Genomic DNA, 15908 nt, shown 5'->3' on the forward strand with positions numbered 1-15908 from the left:
ACAAATGCGTATATCGTCTAGGATCTCGTTGTCCCACCCGCCGACGCCTCTCCTTTCACGGTCGAGACTTCGAGACCCTGAACGTTTTGCCCACACAGATGCCTGCACCTACACGGCACGTCATTCGACCTAGGAAAGAGCGACGCGCAAATCTCTTGATAAATTCCTACATAGAACATACATGCATCAACTTTAGCCTAACCGTCCAACAATACCCAGCCCTATCGTCGCCATCATCTCCATTTTGTCGTGACGCAAGGCAAGCCACTGGCTACGAGCCCCTGCTTCTCATCCCAACGGTTTGTTTCACCGCACATCCCTGTATGTCACATCGGACCGCCTCGAACGATCCAGTTCCACGCGAGACTCAACTCTCGATCTCTCGAGATTGGGATTCATCAAAGACCCACACGGAGTGTTTCAGAGTACTAGCAACGCGTTGGTGATTGTTGAGGACGACCACACTGCACTGCCACACCCTGGAGACACAAGACGACTCAAGAGGCATCACGTTGACATTCCACTCGCATTGACGAGCAAGATTTGAGAGAACGATACCCGATTAACCCTGCGCTTTACCAAGGATCTCCGCAGCAATCCTTCCCGGCCATTTCAGTCGCAATCCTTGCATTGACAAAAATCATGGCGATACGCTGGCTGGGCACTAAGGCATCAATCGCGTCAACCAAGGACAAATCCTGAGACCTGGGCTGTCTTGCCCTCGACCAATTTGAGAGCAAGAATCCGGGACACAAGCCCAACCCTGTAGCAATACATCCTGTGAGATCTGGAGAGGGACCTGGCCACAGCAGATTGAACTACCCATAATAACAACTGGCAACTGCCTTGACAATAACCACTGACCCTGCAAAGGACATTTCCATTCACGACAAACAAGCAAGCAAAATAACTTCCAACAGGAGATGGAACCAACATGTTCAAGTTCAACTTACCAACGCCTAACCAGCCTCTCGGTCATCTGTAAAAGCGGGAAGTAAGCTACGTCCTTTGTGGTTCCTACAAGTCGCAAAACTACACAATTAAAAGTTTTTAAATGCACGCAAGGCATATACAGCCCTATGTTTATGCATAAGATTCCTACACTAAACTTTGTTGTAGTTGTCAAGCTGTTGCAGTTCCTGGTATTTCGATTGACCGAGAGCCAGCATCCCCACCCATATACCCAGGCATCCTGATCCTCTCCTTATCACCACCCTCCATCAAACCCCTCTCACACCTAGCACACCTCTCCACAACTACATAACCCGTCGGACCCAACACCCTAATACTCTGCTTCAGCTTCTCATGCCTCACCTCGCGATGATGCTGTCTCCACGCCTCCCGCGCGCCCTTGGCCTTCTGAAGTAGTCCTGGTTTACACCCATCTGCATCTAATGTGCTTTCAACATGTGCATCGGGTTCTCGGAGTAGAGGCCAGGATATCTGGGGCGAGAGGGGCGCGACATGCGCCGGCGGTGAGACTGAGACCTCAACGGCAAGAGGCGACGTTGGTGAGACCATGTACGGCGATGTGGGAGACGCCAACGCAGTGCCGGGCATCCTTGTCATAGGCATCGCGGGAGACGAGTGCTCGTCCGATTCATCGGAGATAAACGCCACGAGACTGCTCCGTCGTGATCGTTCAGAGACGGGGGAAATGTTGACGATACTCGCACGCAACGGTTGTGGCGATGACGACTCCGACCGCCGTACCAAGGCCAAGCGTCCGGGTAGCCGCGACAAGGACGTCGGTGACTGGCGAGCTGAAATTGCAGGCGGTGGGGGCGGGCGAGGTGGGTGAAGCGGTGGGGGAGGTGAGCGTCTCGCTATCGTCACAGCTTGAGCAGCCTGCGTGCGTTTCTTACTCGACTTCAGCCCCGCGTGGTGCAAAAGGTTTGCTAGAAGCGTTTCTTTCTTCCGTGGTCGGTCTATGATGACTTCAAATTGGGGCGTTTTCTTTCGCGGTGAAGATACGGGGTCACTTGATGACCAGAGGTGAGGTCGAGTCTTAGGATCCTGCCGCTTGGAGTGACTGCAATGAGGGCAAGCGGTTGCCTGTGGATATGGACTCTTTCGTCCTAACGCTGAGGATGATCTTGCTTGTCGCTCTAAGACGATTTTATCCAGAGTTGAGCCGGTGAAACTCTTCTTCCACTCCAGAGGTGAGGGGAGCAGTTCATCGTCCTTTGGTGGAGGAGATGGCGGCCGAGATGACGACTCACTCTCGTCGCCATCATTGTCATATTCGAAATTGAACTCTCCGAGGACTGCCTCATCTAACGATCGCGGTTTCGCGGCAAGTAACCTCTCATGCGGATCCTCTAACGCGCTATCGTAGTCCTCTGAAGGACCGGGTTGTTCCATCGCGTGGCTCGTCATAGCATCATCCGCCAGCTTACTCCCTCCAGCATCTGGAAGTATCCGTTTGCTCTGCGACGAAGCAGTCGACCTCGCACAGCCACCAGTACACGAGCCTTCTGCATCAAATGCCGCCTGCTCCCAATTTGCATTTCTCTCCCTCGGAGAACCAATATATACCGACGCAAAAGCCTTCAACTTTGTCGACAGATTGGAAATCGGAGAAACCACATCCGATGTATGCGCCAGCTTTGCATGTGCCACTTCTACACAGGATATAGGAGTTTCGCCTCTGAGTGGAATGGCCAGATGGGGTAGGCTCGACGAGTTAGCAGACTCGTTCTCGAGAGGTGGTAATTGCGCTAATTCGGGTCTGAGCGGATCGTGATTCGGAAAGCCTGGCACGTCGAACGCTGGCTCTTGAATCGGGAGTAATTGCACCTGTTGAATGCAGTCGGGACTCGACTCCCATACCCCCATTTCGCCAGCACCCCCATCCAACGCCTCGGGAATCACCGGCGACGAAGCCCGGCCCTCATCTGACGGCGTTGCGCTCAGCTCCCGACCATCCTCCCACTCCACACTCTCCCTCATCGGCGAATCCGGTAAAGGCGGCAACACCGCCGGCGAGCGTAACAGCCGCTTCCCCATCGCCGGTCTGGGAATCAGCGTCCGACTACTCTCAAACCCCGGGTTTGGGGGCACTGTGCGGATGAATGATTTGAAGGAGCGGACGGGCCGCTCCATGCCCTTGAGTGGTGAGGAGCGCAGGATGTACTGCTTTACTGTTGAGGGGATGCGGTTGTGGGTTTCGTGCATTTGGTTGGTTGGCGCGGGGAGTAGATGATTGGGAGGTTTGGCTGCGTGGGCGATTTCCTGGGGGGTTGGGGGACAAAGGGGTGGGTGAGGATGGGTACGGGAGTGGCGGGACGGGAGGACGCTGGAATGAGGGTTTGGACAAAGACGGGAATGGTGAGGAGGGGGGATGCTTGATGGTTTGCGTGTGAGTAGTGTGTGTTGCCCGTATGTGAGTGAAGTGCGTATGAGGATAGCTAAACCTTACAAAATCTGCTCGTAAGTACGACTTTGGTATAGAGGTGACCATGATGGATGCAAAGCCGAGAGCAACTAATCAACGTTTCGAGCTGTGGACCCCTAGACGACATTCCCAGCGGCATTCACTGGGTCAAAAGAACGATCATAATAGCGAGGTCCTGATGAAGTATGGAAAACTACAACAGCGAAAGACGGCGTCCTTGCACTCCACAAGGAAGTTGATGAACAACACTGCACCGACCACCTCGCACATATTCCATCTCCTACAATTAAGCACTACCTGCATTCATTCGTAGGACCAAGAAACCATCACCTGCTCGAGATCCCTCACGAGTTCAAAATCCTGTCTATCTGATCTGTAATAGCAGATACTGCGATGTTAGGCGATTGTGTACTGGCTATCGTGTATGTCCAGGTAGAATTGACGGATGAGGACGGATAGGCAGGTATTCGCCCTTACAAAGGGTCATCCCGCACACCCGTTACGCCACCACCACCGCCATCAACAAACCTCAGCACAAGACCAGTGCGAGATATTTCCGGAAATTCACTATCTTGCGCTCTCGAGACCGAGGGGGAGATCATATGGAACTGGAGAAGATGGTCAAAACTCTGAGCTCACTAAAGACTGAGTTTTCTCGGGTGGTAAGTTTGGTGGTTCGGGATGGGGATGTAGTGCTCAAGTTTTCGAAGCCTGGATGCGATGTAGATATTTCCCGGAAGGGCTAAGGAGATGCGGTGAGGAGGGTTTGGTTTGTTGGGGTGCTGGTCGTGAATGAAAGGGGAAAAGTGGGTTGTAGAGGATTGTATGTACGCGTTGAGACTGCGGGTCTTGCTAAGAGAGCTTTTTGTTTGCCGTCCATGTTTGTATCAGGGAGTTGCTGGGGACTGGTATGGAATTTCTAGGGGAAAAAAAGGTCTGTATCCGGAGAGGAGAAGAGAGAAGAAGAAAGGTACATAGTTTTCTATCTGCCAACTCTTTGGTTCTGGGCTCAGATGAATACCACTGATTGGTTTGATGGGAAATAACTACGACTTCTTTCCTCAAGGTCTTTTGGATAAGATGATCAACTGATTGAAATTGGACTTTGCGTTTGCCTTGTACCTGTGAACCGGTTCTCGATGAAGAGGTAGAAAATCAGCAACAGCTTCACTTGACGATGAGAAAGCTTGTCGTGAACCTATTCATAAACGTATTCTTAATGACGCAACAGATCTCGTTTTATTCCTTAACTCAGCGCGCTGCTCAAGTAATTACATCTACCGAGCCTCGAGTCCGCAGATCAACGTGTAGCACCGAGAAACGCGTTTCGCAACCCCAATTTCTGCACCTCTTCCAGATCACGAGATCCTTCTGTCGATGTGGGATACGCAACATTCACTACCTCCTTGCAGCTATACGCGAGACTCTGAAGTTGAACTTCGGTACTATGATGTCAGCAACAGAACTTTTCCATGACATGACATGACATGACCGAAAACCGTCGAGCAGTCGTGTTAGGATGAATGGCTGAACAACTACCCAATCTGCATCCAGGCACCGGTGCTCACATTCCAGAACAACAGTCTGGATCCACATGTACTCGAAATCAAGCTTTTCCTCCCCTATCCGCGTGTACACAACATGCACCGCCCATATAAGCGGGAAGGAAGCAGTGGTGGTTTCCATGATTCGCCGCTTGTGGCGTTCTCCCGTACGTCATAGTCTAGAGGGGCAGCTCTAGACGAGACAAGGCATCATCGAGGGGTAAATACCAACCAACCAACCTACGTAGCTTAACTCTCACGACACAAAATCCTCGATTGTAGTTCTTTTCTTTTACATTTCATCACAAAACTGTACGTTGATTCATTTCATATCTATTGCATGGCAGGATGACAAGCCAATACTACACGTCTGAATAACAAGCGCTGTATTTTACTCACACTACTGCAGATTGACACGCACAAGCACAAGCATCATGTCCTACAACAACGACGATTCCTACGGTCAGCAGGGCGGCTACGGCGGCGGCGAACGCCGGAACGAGGGCTATGGTCGCGATGAGGACCGCCGTCAGGAGGGTGGATACGGTGGTGGTGGTGGACGTCAAGAAGGCGGGTACGGAGGAGGGCGCCAAGAGGGAGGCTACGGAGGTGGACGTCAAGAGGGAGGCTACGGAGGCGGACGCCAGGAAGGCGGTTATGGTGGAAACCATCAAGAAGGCGGATATGGAGGGGGACGTCAGGAGCAGGGCGGATATGGAGGTGGCGGACGTGAAGAGGGTGGTTACGGAGGAGGTCGCCAGGAAGGCGGCCATGGGGGTGGCCGTCAAGAAGGTGGCTACGGCGGTGGTCGCCAAGAAGGTGGCTATGGCGGTGGTCGTCAGGACGAGGGTGGCTATGGAGGAGGACGTCAAGAGCAGGGCGGCTATGGTGGAGGACGTCAAGACCAGAGCAGCCATAGTGGAGGTGGAGGACGCCAGGAACAAGGCGGCTACGGAAGCGGAGGCAACGGCGGCCACTCCAGCGCCTCGCAAGACTTTTACGGCGGCGGCGGAAACGGAAACGAAGGCCGCCAAGGAGGCGGAGGCTACGGCAGTGGACACCAAGAAAGCGGAGGATACGGTGGCAATGGTGGTGGACGTCAAGAAAGTGGAGGATACGGTGGCAGCAGTGGTGGCCGCCCAGGGAGCAGCGGCGGCTACAACAGCGGCGGCCGTCCAGGAAGCAGTGGAGGCTACGGCGGTGGTAACAACAACCACCAGCAAAGCAGCAGCGGACACGGCGCCCACCAGCAAAGCAGCAGCACACGCCCCTCGGGCCCCAACGAAAACGAGCTGGGCTACGGCTCCAACGCAGCCTACGGCGGCACAACCCACGAGTTCGCGGGCGCAGCATCCCACGCGCAGTCCAACGGCGGCTCATCCGCAGACTCGAACCTGTTCGGCACCGCCCTCAGCCTGCTGTCAGGCAAATCCGATTCGCTCAAGAACGAAGACGTCGATGAGGACGACGCGGTGCGCCAGCACGAGAGCATGTACGGCAACAACGGCCAGGGCAGCAGCCGCCAGGCGTCGTCGAACAACATGGGCGCTGCGGCCGCTATGCAGGCGCTGAAGATGGTCACGGGCGGAAGCGGGGGTAGTGCGCAGAGTGCCAAGGGCGGGCAGAATCAGTTTATTGGCCTGGCCATGGGGCAGGCGGCGCAGCTGTTTGATCAGCAGAAGGCGCAGGGCAAGACTGTGAGTTTTTCTATGATGGATGATGATAGAATGTTAAGCTAACGGTTCTGTGTAGGACCCCGGCGCGACGAAGCAAGATGCCATCTCTCAGGCGGCGCAGATGGCACTTAAGTTCTACCTCAAGGGCAACACTGGAGCAGGCGGTGGCGGAAACAGCAGCTCCGGCGGTCTTGGTGGGCTGCTGAACATGGCGAGTAAGTTCATGAAGTAAAGGGGTTGTGACTTCAAGCAAGATGGTGAATTTATCGATACGTCTGAACCAAAACCTATACAGTACATATTAAAAAATACTAAGAATGCTATTTCTATCCACACTCTTTCTCCCGTTCCGCCCTGTCTTGCGTATCCATCAAGTTCTCAACTATGCGAGAGAGAAAACTGCACTTCAATTCACTTCACTACCACTTCCACTTCAACCCCCCCTCTGCTCGATGGAAAACTCAAACCAAAACGCCTCACGCAACTCCTCCGCCAGCATCGCCAGCCGTACAAACATGCCCAGACTAGCTTCCAGCCTGTGCTTCCCCGCGCCGACGTCGAACACGCGGGTATAACGCTTGACGAACTTCATCACGTCGGGAAGGATTTTGAACTGGAATTTGGTATGCAGAAGGGAGTTTTGTCGGAGCGGGGAGTAAGCGTAGATTGTTGGGCGTAATGCCGATGCGAATGCTGAGGTATGTGATGGTCTCAAGGGCGGTGATGTTTCAGCGAAGCCGAGTATAGGGTGGCCTTTACATGTCCCGCTACGCGAGTCTAGAGTGGCGCAAAGCTCGTCGCAGGGCTCGAATAGCGCGCATAGACCCCAGGATCCTGCGGAGGATAGCTGGATGAGCACGTATGGTCGCGGCGGCCATGTGGGCCACGCGTACTGGATGATGTCTCGCACACCGGTTGAGTCGCGCAGGCGAAAACTTTGCACGCAGATGTGTGGTTGGGGCATTTGCGGCGCCGTGTCCAGACAGTTGCTCTCCTCGTGGTGCGGGAGGCGGACGCATGTGTCGATGTCGAGAGTAACGGGGAGGGTCATGTGTTCGTCGTGCGCGTCTAGGATCACGTTCGCGGCGTATCGGTTGGTGAAGGAGATGGGGGAGAGTATGGGCAGGTCTTTTTTGGCCATGCCGTATACAGCGGGCATCAGTATGCGATGGAGTAATTGCCAAACAGTGACATTGTAGTCGACGAGCGAAGTGACTCGTCCTGCCCCCGCGTCTGTAACAAGTCCAAGGAGTGCAAATACCCTATCCAAAGGTACTGAGCACGGCATAGCGCCGAAGGCTTCGAACAGCGCTTCGAAGCTACGGGGCCTTCGTTTATCCGCGCAGAAATTGCGCATCTGCAACATGCGCGATCCCTTTGCCGACGTGATGGCCGGCCACGTGTGCGCCGTCTGGAGATGTATGCCAAAGCTTGCTTTGGATGCAGCGCGCATGTCCAGCAGGCGATCAAAGTTTGCGTATGGCACCTTGTTCAGCCCCGCGAGCAGGTGCTTGTCCTTGCCCAGCAGAAACTCCTGCACGATCCACATGCGGGTGAAGTACTCGGAGCCGGCGATCCAGCGCAGCGCCGTGAGAATTTTGCCATCGTCTTTGCCGAGAAGAGGGCGCACGGTGTCGCCGAGTCGGGCTTGCGCGCAGATGTTCAGGGCATTGGCGATGGTTTCGTCGAGGCCTAACCAGCAGTAGACGGATGCGGCGCCCGTGTAGATCTGGCTCATGATACGGACTTGGCTGCTTCGTTCGGCCATGTCATCTTGGTCTGACGGTGTTGATGTACAGTTAGTCCAGTCCAGTCCAGTCAGTCAGTTTACCCAGCGGTGGGTCTGTTCACACTGCGTAAAAGTGTGTGTGTGATAGGGGCTCACGCACTGATACAAATAGCATCGATCCATATAACACGTGTCTTGTACTTGCTTCGACACGCTCTCAGGAAGTACGCTAGATTCGCTCGTATGCCAAAGCTGATGCCGTTCAAGATGATAGATGACGCTAGCTCGGGGGCACCCCATACGTAGGAGCCTGCAATATACTTCCCCGCTGAATCTGCAACCGAAGCAGTGACGAGCTCGCACAGTATAGGCGGCGTGTCCGTCAGTTTGGGCAGTATGCGTAGGAGGCGGAACTCATGGTTGCCCGCCAGCGGCGTGTACTTTAAGGTGTTCAACGTTGGTTCGGGTACAGGTGTGGTTGAGGTACTGGGGCCATCGATCTCGTCCGCCATATCAAGTTGAAAGGGTCGAAAACAGAGAGAAGAAATGTGAAGTAGAATCGAGAGCAGTTCTCAGCCTGGTGCTGAAGTAAGAGCACGCATTAGCCCAAGCCATCTGCGGCTAGCACTCCTCGACCTGCATCTCGTGAGAGTGTTGATTGGATCGCGATGTTTCCCAAGCATACAACTATTTGAGTAGTCTGCACGTCAGCGCTATAGAGATCACCTAGCGGTTGGTAGAGGGTGCTGGAGATGGAACGTGGGGGCCGATGCGGCGTTCATGCAGACTCTTGCCTGAAAGGGATTGATTGGTACCCTCTCGGTTAATTAACATACCAGGAACCAAAGGGCGGCATAGTCAGGCAACAGCTTAACAATTACAACTGTATTTAGTAGAAAACCTATATACCTAATTAGTTAACTGTATGCTCCTTATGTACCTATTTTTAATTTTTATCTATGTAGTTTTGCGGCTTGTAGGAGCCACAAACAGTGTAGCTTACTTCCCGCTTCTGCAGTTGACCGAGAGATGCCGTAGACTTCTACTCTGCTTAATAGGATAGATCTCCCGCTAACGAGTCTTGGCGGAACGTCACCTCACCTTCCATCTACCTACATCTGTAGATCATCAACTAACAATGACACGAAGAAAAGTGACCTAAGAGAGAGAGAAAGACACATAGAAAGTGTGTGTGTGCGTAAGACAAGCGTAAACACGACCCACAAACTTCAATACGCGATCATGAATTGACTTTCTCAAAAACCTCCCACAAGGCACAATATATACAGTTCAGTCGTCAAGACAATATTGTTGTACCCTTTCACACCAGTCGCAGGGAAAGCAGTCATTGTTTTCTACCCTTGTGCCTCTATTACTGTACTGACTATTCTCAACCTGCCCCGGTCGACCAGCAGAGGCGTTTTCTTTGTCACGCTGCTCAGCTGGTTGGTATGCTGAAGATTCCCGTCTCGCACGACATTCGCAAGGGAGCTGCCGCGGATATCTTCGGGCTCAAGTCTGATACTGGCGATACTGATAGAGTTCGGCGCTCGTTGGGCCACACAATGGCGGCCATGAACAAAGGCCACACCGATACATATATTGGGCGTGACAAAGGCGACTCGTAGGCTGCGCGGCTGGACTCAAATACACCTATCGACCCATTCGGCGTTGAGATGGCTCCCACGCCGTTCAAGAAGCGTAAGGTAGCGACTACAGACATCGACAAGTACTGCAACACCAACGGCCTGGATAGGACAACACGAAACGGTCGTGATACTGCTAGGATCAACCTGGCAAAAGAGCAACATGGTTAATGGTCGGCTCACCAACGAAGTATGGCTGACACTGTTCAATCGTCCACCTCAAAGACGTCAACTACCCGGGAACCCTTGTGCAACAAGTCACTTGAGGGCGATACTGTGCGTGCCCCTGCTGGAAGCATCGACGAAAACACCGACCAGGACCTCCTTCAGAAAGACACCGACGCTGCGCTTCGCGGGTTCGTCCTAGAGAACTTGGACCCTAGGCTTCGCGGGTTTGCCGACAATGTGCTTACTGTCCAGACGGATACGACTAGCAATACCACAAAAGACAACAGTGTTGAACTAATGACGGATGGATGTATCGCTCTCTGGGATTCATCTGAGGCCTCTAACGAGCCTGCTGTTTTGACGGCAACGGCGGAACAATTCATCAGGTATTTCTCGACGATCAATCTCGCCAGCGTTGCAACGGAAACTCTTCCAACAGGCCTTGCATCTGGTAACTCCCGGGATCCTCCCACGAGGTTTCTTCATCATTGTAAGACTGAGCGTTGCCCGAGAGCATTCAATTCTTCGCTCCGTCGTGATCAGCACCAGGTCAACTGTCGCGCCGAGCCACCTTCTCTACCTTTGGACAACGTAGAAGGAGACGACACACTAACGCCGTCCATCACGACTACTACTGAATCGCAGCGCAAGCGTAAGCGTAAAGATATCAACAAGGCCAGCGAGGGCTTCCTAAAGCGTTGTCCGGACAGCGACAAGTGCCATGTTGAGAAGGAGTTCGCAACCGACCACTTGCTCAAGAATCACCGTGCTCTTCACCACGATGCCAACTGGCCAAAGGACACTCTTTGCAACTTCCCCAGCTGCCAAACTGCCCAAGGATCACTACTTTGTCTCGCGCGAAGCTTTTCGGCGCCATCTCTCCAGTTATCACTTCCTGGATGCGCTGCTCAGGCCCGCGAATACATAGGCAAGATCATCCCAGTGGCATTCCAGGCAGCTCGCGGAGTCGCCAAGAACTAATCTGAGCAGTCTGCATGTCAGCGCTATGAAGATCACCAGGTCGCCTAGTGGAGGGTTCTGGAGATGGGACGTGGGGGCCGATGCGGCGTTCATGCACTGGCTTCTGCCTGAAAGGGATAGATTGGTACCCTCTCAGCTAATCGCAGCTTGACAACTACAACTAAATTTAGTATAGGAATTCTGTGCCTGAATTCTAAGCTGTATACGCCTTGCGTACACTTTAACAGATTACAACTGTGTAGTTTTGCGGCTTGTAGGAGATACAAAGAATGTAACTTACTTCCTGCTTTTGCAGTTGACCGAGAGTCTGCGTACCTAGTAAGTTTACCGCTAGCAAGTCTTAGCGGAACGTCACCTCATCTTACATCGAGATATATACCGTAGAGTTTTGCTTAATAGGTTAACCAGTAGTTAGCTTTGAGCCACGGCGCAGTGACTGAGCCATATCGGCTTGGTTAATTCTGTGTATTCAATTGGACCGAACCTCTACTAGTGGTATAACCTATCAAGCAGAATTCTACGGTATGCATCTCCTAGCAAAGAGTTAGAAAATCGCAAATCCTTCATCTCTACTAAGGTCCAAAACAACCTATTGCGTTACTTGCTGCATAAAACAGTCGAGTAGCAGAGAACGACGGAATGCTTGTTGTAACACACACACCGATGCGAGCAGACATGCGTATCCGGAGCCTAAGCAAGTATTGAATTCCTCAACTCACTATATTCCTAACAAAGTTAGTAGCATCAAGCACCACCACGACCGTCTTCTCCCCACAACAAACTCACGAAATACTAGCTATTCCACCAGCCAACGATCAATTCCAGTGCAAGAAGGTCGGGGTCTGGCGGTGTGGTACTGCTTGGTAGAGTGGGGACTTGCATATACCATGTATCAGCAGGAGACTACAGGCCTGGCAGCAAGTAACTATTCACAAGCTAGATTAGTGATGTAGTTGCCCGGCCTGCTAACGTAATGTATTATTGCTTTGAGCCATGTTTTCTTGTTTGGGAGTGAGATGGGCATCCTGTGGTATAATAGGAATTCGTGATGCATTTCGGTGCATAGTATACCCAGAAGCACTGTTGTTGTGTAATGAGTATACATTACTCGGATCCAAGACCGCAGTCTAAGTCGATAGTGAGTTAGTATAAAAAAAAGGGGATAAGACGTCATTCACACCCTCGTCACAACAGTAGACATGGGTAAAGGGGGAGAAAATATGATCAACTCAAGAAACAAAAGAACGATAACCAGACTTTCAGAGCAGACAAAAACAGGAAAGAAAAGAAGAGAGTGACAGACACAAGGGTTCTAAGAACCACAAGTTTTATACGCGACCATGAATTGACTTCTTCAAAACCCTCCCACAAGGCACAAAATAATATATACAGTTCAGTCCTTGAATTGCCATCACCAACAACTACCTATCTACCGGTCAACTTCTCCGAAAACCACAGAACACATTTTCGCCTTGGCATTGAAGTTTGAGATTTATATGTATATTTGGACAACGTGCATGCCAGGCCAGCAAAGCGACTCAATACACGAAAGAGAGCAATGGCAAAAAGCATCACCTGTCTACTTCTCCAAAAACTAGATCCATTGTGCCGATGATAGCGACAGCATCAGCCAGCATATGGCCTCTGGAGATCTGATCCATGCAAGCGAGATGGGCAAACCCAGGGGCGCGAATCTTGCACCTATACGGCCTCTCACTTCCATCCGAGACGAGAAAGACGCCCATCTCGCCCTTGGGGGCCTCTATAGCGCTGTACGTCTCTCCAGGAGGGACAGTGTATCCCTTGCTGAAGAGCAGGAAGTGGTGGATGAGGGCCTCCATATTTTCCTTCATGGCTGCGCGGGGCGGGGGCGCAATCTTGTAGTCTTCGACTTTGATAGGGCCGGCGGGCATATCGTTGAGGCACTGGTGGATGATGCGGAGGGACTGGCGGAACTCCTCCATGCGGCAGAGGTAGCGGTCGTAGCAGTCGCCGTTGACGCCGACGGGCACGTCGAAGTCGACCTTGTCGTAGGCGTCGTAGGGCTGCGACTTGCGGATGTCCCAGGGGACGCCGGAGCCGCGCAGCATGACGCCTGAGAAGGAGTAGTTGATGGCGTCGGCGGCGGAGACGGTGCCAACGCCCTTGGTGCGCCCGATCCAGATGCGGTTGTCCGTTAGCATCTCCTCGGTCTCGTCGATGCGGTCGCCGAACTGCGTGGCCCACTGGTAGATGTCGTCGAGCAGGCCGAGGGGCAGGTCCTGGGACACGCCGCCGGGGCGGACGTAGGCGGCGTGGAGGCGGGCGCCCGAGACACGCTCGTAGAATTCCTGCTCGTGTCAGTAGGTGCAGATAGCATACCCCAAATCATGTGACGTACCATCAGTTTCTCACGCTCCTCGAAGCCCCACAGGAAAGGTGTCAGGGCACCGACGTCCATGGCGTGGGACAGGACCGACATGAGATGGTTCAAGATGCGCGTGATCTCGCCAAACAGGGTGCGGATGTACTTTGCTCGGTCGGGGATCTCAATGTTCAGCAGCTTCTCGACGGCCAGGGAGAAGCACTGCTCGTTGGTCATCATGGAGACGTAGTCGAGGCGGTCGAAGTAGGGCAGGGCCTGCAGATAGGTGCGGTACTCGATCAGCTTCTCGGTGCCGCGGTGCAGCAGGCCGACGTGGGGGTCGGCGCGCACAATCTCCTCGCCGTTGAGCTCGAGGATCAGACGCAGCACCCCGTGGGCGGCCGGGTGCTGGGGCCCGAAGTTGACCGTGTAGTGGCGGATCCGCCTGTTGTTGGCCAGGTCCTCCTCCTCGCCGCCGGCAATGGCTTTGGCGGTTTCGGGCTCGACGGGGCTGGCAAACGAGTCGTCCGTCTGGGTCATGCGCGTGCGCAGGTTGGGGTCGACTTCGGCATGGCGGGGCAGCGTCGTCGACAGCAGGCGGGCGGCGGGCTGCCGTGTGTGTGTGCGGAGCTGTGGGCGGGCGGCGCTGAGGGTCTGGCGGGCGGCGCTCAGGCCCAGGCGGGAGGCGGCCAGGCGCGCAAGGGAGACGGGCATGGTGGTCGTGGCTGGCTCTGGCGGATTGCCCGGGTGGAGGCCTCAATGGGCGTGTGGAGGGGAGATATGCGCGTCGTGGCGTCGGGGGGGATCGGTCGTGGTTGGAGACATCATCACTTTCGACATGGCCGCCATTGGCTGTTAGTCTGCTGGTCGACGGCCTTGGCGGCGGCCGGCGGGTCAAAAAAGTTCGAGGAACACGGGCCCGCGCAACTTCCCCAAGCAAAGCCACCCAAACCACCCTCACCACCGCAACCATGCCTGTACCGAGCGCTGACGAGCTGGCGCGGCGGAAGGTCAGTCCGCAACTGCAGTCACATGATTGGGAGGTGCTGACTGTGCGCGTAGAAGCTGCAAATCGGGCCTGAGACGGTGGGCAACCAGGCCTCGACCGACTTCCCAGGACACTGGCCGGGCGAGAACCACGAGTGGGACCTGGACCTCTTCAAGGAGGTGCGCGTTCTCTCTCTTCACCCCGCCATACATGATCATGGTCTGACCCTCTCTCCCAGAACTTCAGCGTCACCTTCCACTCGCACTCAACCCACGACACGCAGTTCTCGCTCGTCGGCCTCGACACGTCCGTCGCCAACGCCTTCCGCCGCATCCTGCTCTCGGAGATCCCCACGCTCGCCATCGAGGATGTCTTCATCTACCAGAACACGTCCATTGTGCAGGACGAAGTGCTGGCCCACCGCCTGGGCCTGATCCCGCTCTGCGGCTCGCACGCCGGCCTCAACTGGATGAAGTGGTACAGCAAACCGACCGACGACGACGAGGGCAGCGGCACCCCCAGCGACTACAACTGCATCATGCTGAACCTGCAGGTCGAATGCACCTGGCAGGACGGCGGCCTGCAGCGCGCCGCAGCCGGCGAAACAGACCCGGACAAGCTCTACACCAACCACTCCGTCTACGCGCGTGACATAGTCTGGAGCCCCATCGGCAAGCAGCACGACATGTTCGCCTCGGAACCCGTCCGCTCCACAAACCCCGACATCCTCATCGTCAAGATGCGCCCGGGCCAGCAGATAAACCTGATGATGCACGCCGTCAAAGGCATCGGGCAGGACCACGCAAAATTCTCCCCCGTCGCCACCGCATCCTACCGCCTCCTCCCCACAATCGACATCCTGCGCCCCATCGTCGGCGCTGACGCAAAGAAATTCGCCCGCTGCTTCCCCCGCGACGTCATCCGCCTCGACGCCATCACCCCGCAGGACACCGAGAAGGACGTCGAACTCGCCGGCCAAGAAGGCCAGCTTAAAGCTGTTGTGAATAACCCCATGAATGACAGCGTCAGCAGGGAGTGTCTGCGCCACCCGGAGTTCAAGGATAAAGTCCGTCTGGGCCGTGTGCGCGATCACTTTATCTTTCAGGTGGAGAGCACGGGTCAGTGGGATAGCGATGAGCTGTTTTTGGAGAGTGTGAAGTTGTTGAGGGTTAAGTGTCAGAGGATTAAGAGGGGGTTGGATGAGATGATGAAGTGAAGTGAACTACTTTACTTTTCTTTTGGAGAGGGTGGGGTGTGGTGGGGCGAGGGGTTTCGATGAGCATTGCATTGCATGGCGTTTTTCTCTGTCTCTTTTTTTTTTGGAGGGGATGGCAGGTACTGGGGATAAAAGTCCAGTCACGATATATCATGAGGTGTATCCATCCATCTAGTATAGGGGGATGAATTGAAATGAATTGAATCAACACACAAATCA

The 15908-nt window shown here is 54.1% G+C and overlaps 7 protein-coding genes across 7 annotated transcripts; 3 read left to right on the top strand and 4 right to left on the bottom strand.

The window, feature by feature from the left end:
- Window positions 1-1029: 1029 nt before the first annotated feature.
- Window positions 1030-3238, bottom strand: P153DRAFT_165853 (uncharacterized protein). The gene has a single exon (XM_033662285.1). The coding sequence runs from the start codon at window positions 3175-3177 to the stop codon at window positions 1123-1125; it is 2055 nt and encodes a 684-aa protein (XP_033526885.1). The 5' UTR covers window positions 3178-3238; the 3' UTR covers window positions 1030-1122.
- A 1459-nt stretch (window positions 3239-4697) lies between these two features.
- Window positions 4698-5083, bottom strand: P153DRAFT_382122 (uncharacterized protein; the record flags this gene model as incomplete). Its single annotated transcript, XM_033670109.1, has 2 exons — window positions 4698-4842; window positions 4890-5083. The coding sequence occupies 2 exons, from the start codon at window positions 5081-5083 to the stop codon at window positions 4698-4700; spliced, it is 339 nt and encodes a 112-aa protein (XP_033526886.1).
- A 292-nt stretch (window positions 5084-5375) lies between these two features.
- P153DRAFT_354009 (uncharacterized protein) lies at window positions 5376-6849 on the top strand (the record flags this gene model as incomplete). Its single annotated transcript, XM_033666478.1, has 2 exons — window positions 5376-6638; window positions 6694-6849. 2 exons carry the CDS (start codon window positions 5376-5378, stop codon window positions 6847-6849), a joined length of 1419 nt encoding a protein of 472 aa, XP_033526887.1.
- Window positions 6850-8307: 1458 nt separating this feature from the next.
- P153DRAFT_283021 (HET-domain-containing protein) lies at window positions 8308-8858 on the bottom strand (the record flags this gene model as incomplete). The annotated part of the gene is made up of 2 exons (XM_033663240.1): window positions 8308-8396; window positions 8507-8858. Coding segments are annotated over 2 exons (441 nt in total), but the record flags the coding sequence as incomplete, so codon positions are not given.
- A 939-nt stretch (window positions 8859-9797) lies between these two features.
- P153DRAFT_382125 (uncharacterized protein) lies at window positions 9798-11141 on the top strand (the record flags this gene model as incomplete). The annotated part of the gene is made up of 2 exons (XM_033670110.1): window positions 9798-9970; window positions 10184-11141. 2 exons carry the CDS (start codon window positions 9798-9800, stop codon window positions 11139-11141), a joined length of 1131 nt encoding a protein of 376 aa, XP_033526889.1.
- Window positions 11142-12391: 1250 nt separating this feature from the next.
- P153DRAFT_393481 (NADH dehydrogenase I, D subunit) lies at window positions 12392-14297 on the bottom strand. The gene is made up of 2 exons (XM_033671239.1): window positions 13522-14297; window positions 12392-13471 (listed from the first exon to the last, which is right to left on the bottom strand). The coding sequence occupies exons 1-2, from the start codon at window positions 14197-14199 to the stop codon at window positions 12713-12715; spliced, it is 1437 nt and encodes a 478-aa protein (XP_033526890.1). The 5' UTR covers window positions 14200-14297; the 3' UTR covers window positions 12392-12712.
- A 123-nt stretch (window positions 14298-14420) lies between these two features.
- P153DRAFT_420495 (DNA-directed RNA polymeras-like proteines I and III subunit RPAC1) lies at window positions 14421-15900 on the top strand. Its single transcript, XM_033672249.1, has 3 exons — window positions 14421-14495; window positions 14548-14652; window positions 14712-15900. Exons 1-3 carry the CDS (start codon window positions 14457-14459, stop codon window positions 15687-15689), a joined length of 1122 nt encoding a protein of 373 aa, XP_033526891.1. The 5' UTR covers window positions 14421-14456; the 3' UTR covers window positions 15690-15900.
- Window positions 15901-15908: the final 8 nt, after the last annotated feature.

This window comes from Dothidotthia symphoricarpi, assembly GCF_010015815.1.
Source record: "Dothidotthia symphoricarpi CBS 119687 unplaced genomic scaffold P153scaffold_4, whole genome shotgun sequence".
In the NCBI taxonomy this organism is placed as follows: domain Eukaryota; kingdom Fungi; phylum Ascomycota; class Dothideomycetes; order Pleosporales; family Dothidotthiaceae; genus Dothidotthia; species Dothidotthia symphoricarpi.

Coding starts and splice junctions, on each gene's coding strand:
- P153DRAFT_393481 (XM_033671239.1), bottom strand. CDS start 14,199: ATGCCCGTCTCCCTTGCGCGCCTGGCCGCCTCCCGCCTGGGCCTGAGC. Junction 13,472..13,521: donor AGGAGCGTGAGAAACTGATG/GTACGTCACATG, acceptor TGACACGAGCAG/GAATTCTACGAGCGTGTCTC.
- P153DRAFT_165853 (XM_033662285.1), bottom strand. CDS start 3,177: ATGCACGAAACCCACAACCGCATCCCCTCAACAGTAAAGCAGTACATC.
- P153DRAFT_420495 (XM_033672249.1), top strand. CDS start 14,457: ATGCCTGTACCGAGCGCTGACGAGCTGGCGCGGCGGAAG. Junction 14,496..14,547: donor ACGAGCTGGCGCGGCGGAAG/GTCAGTCCGCAA, acceptor CTGTGCGCGTAG/AAGCTGCAAATCGGGCCTGA. Junction 14,653..14,711: donor ACCTGGACCTCTTCAAGGAG/GTGCGCGTTCTC, acceptor CCTCTCTCCCAG/AACTTCAGCGTCACCTTCCA.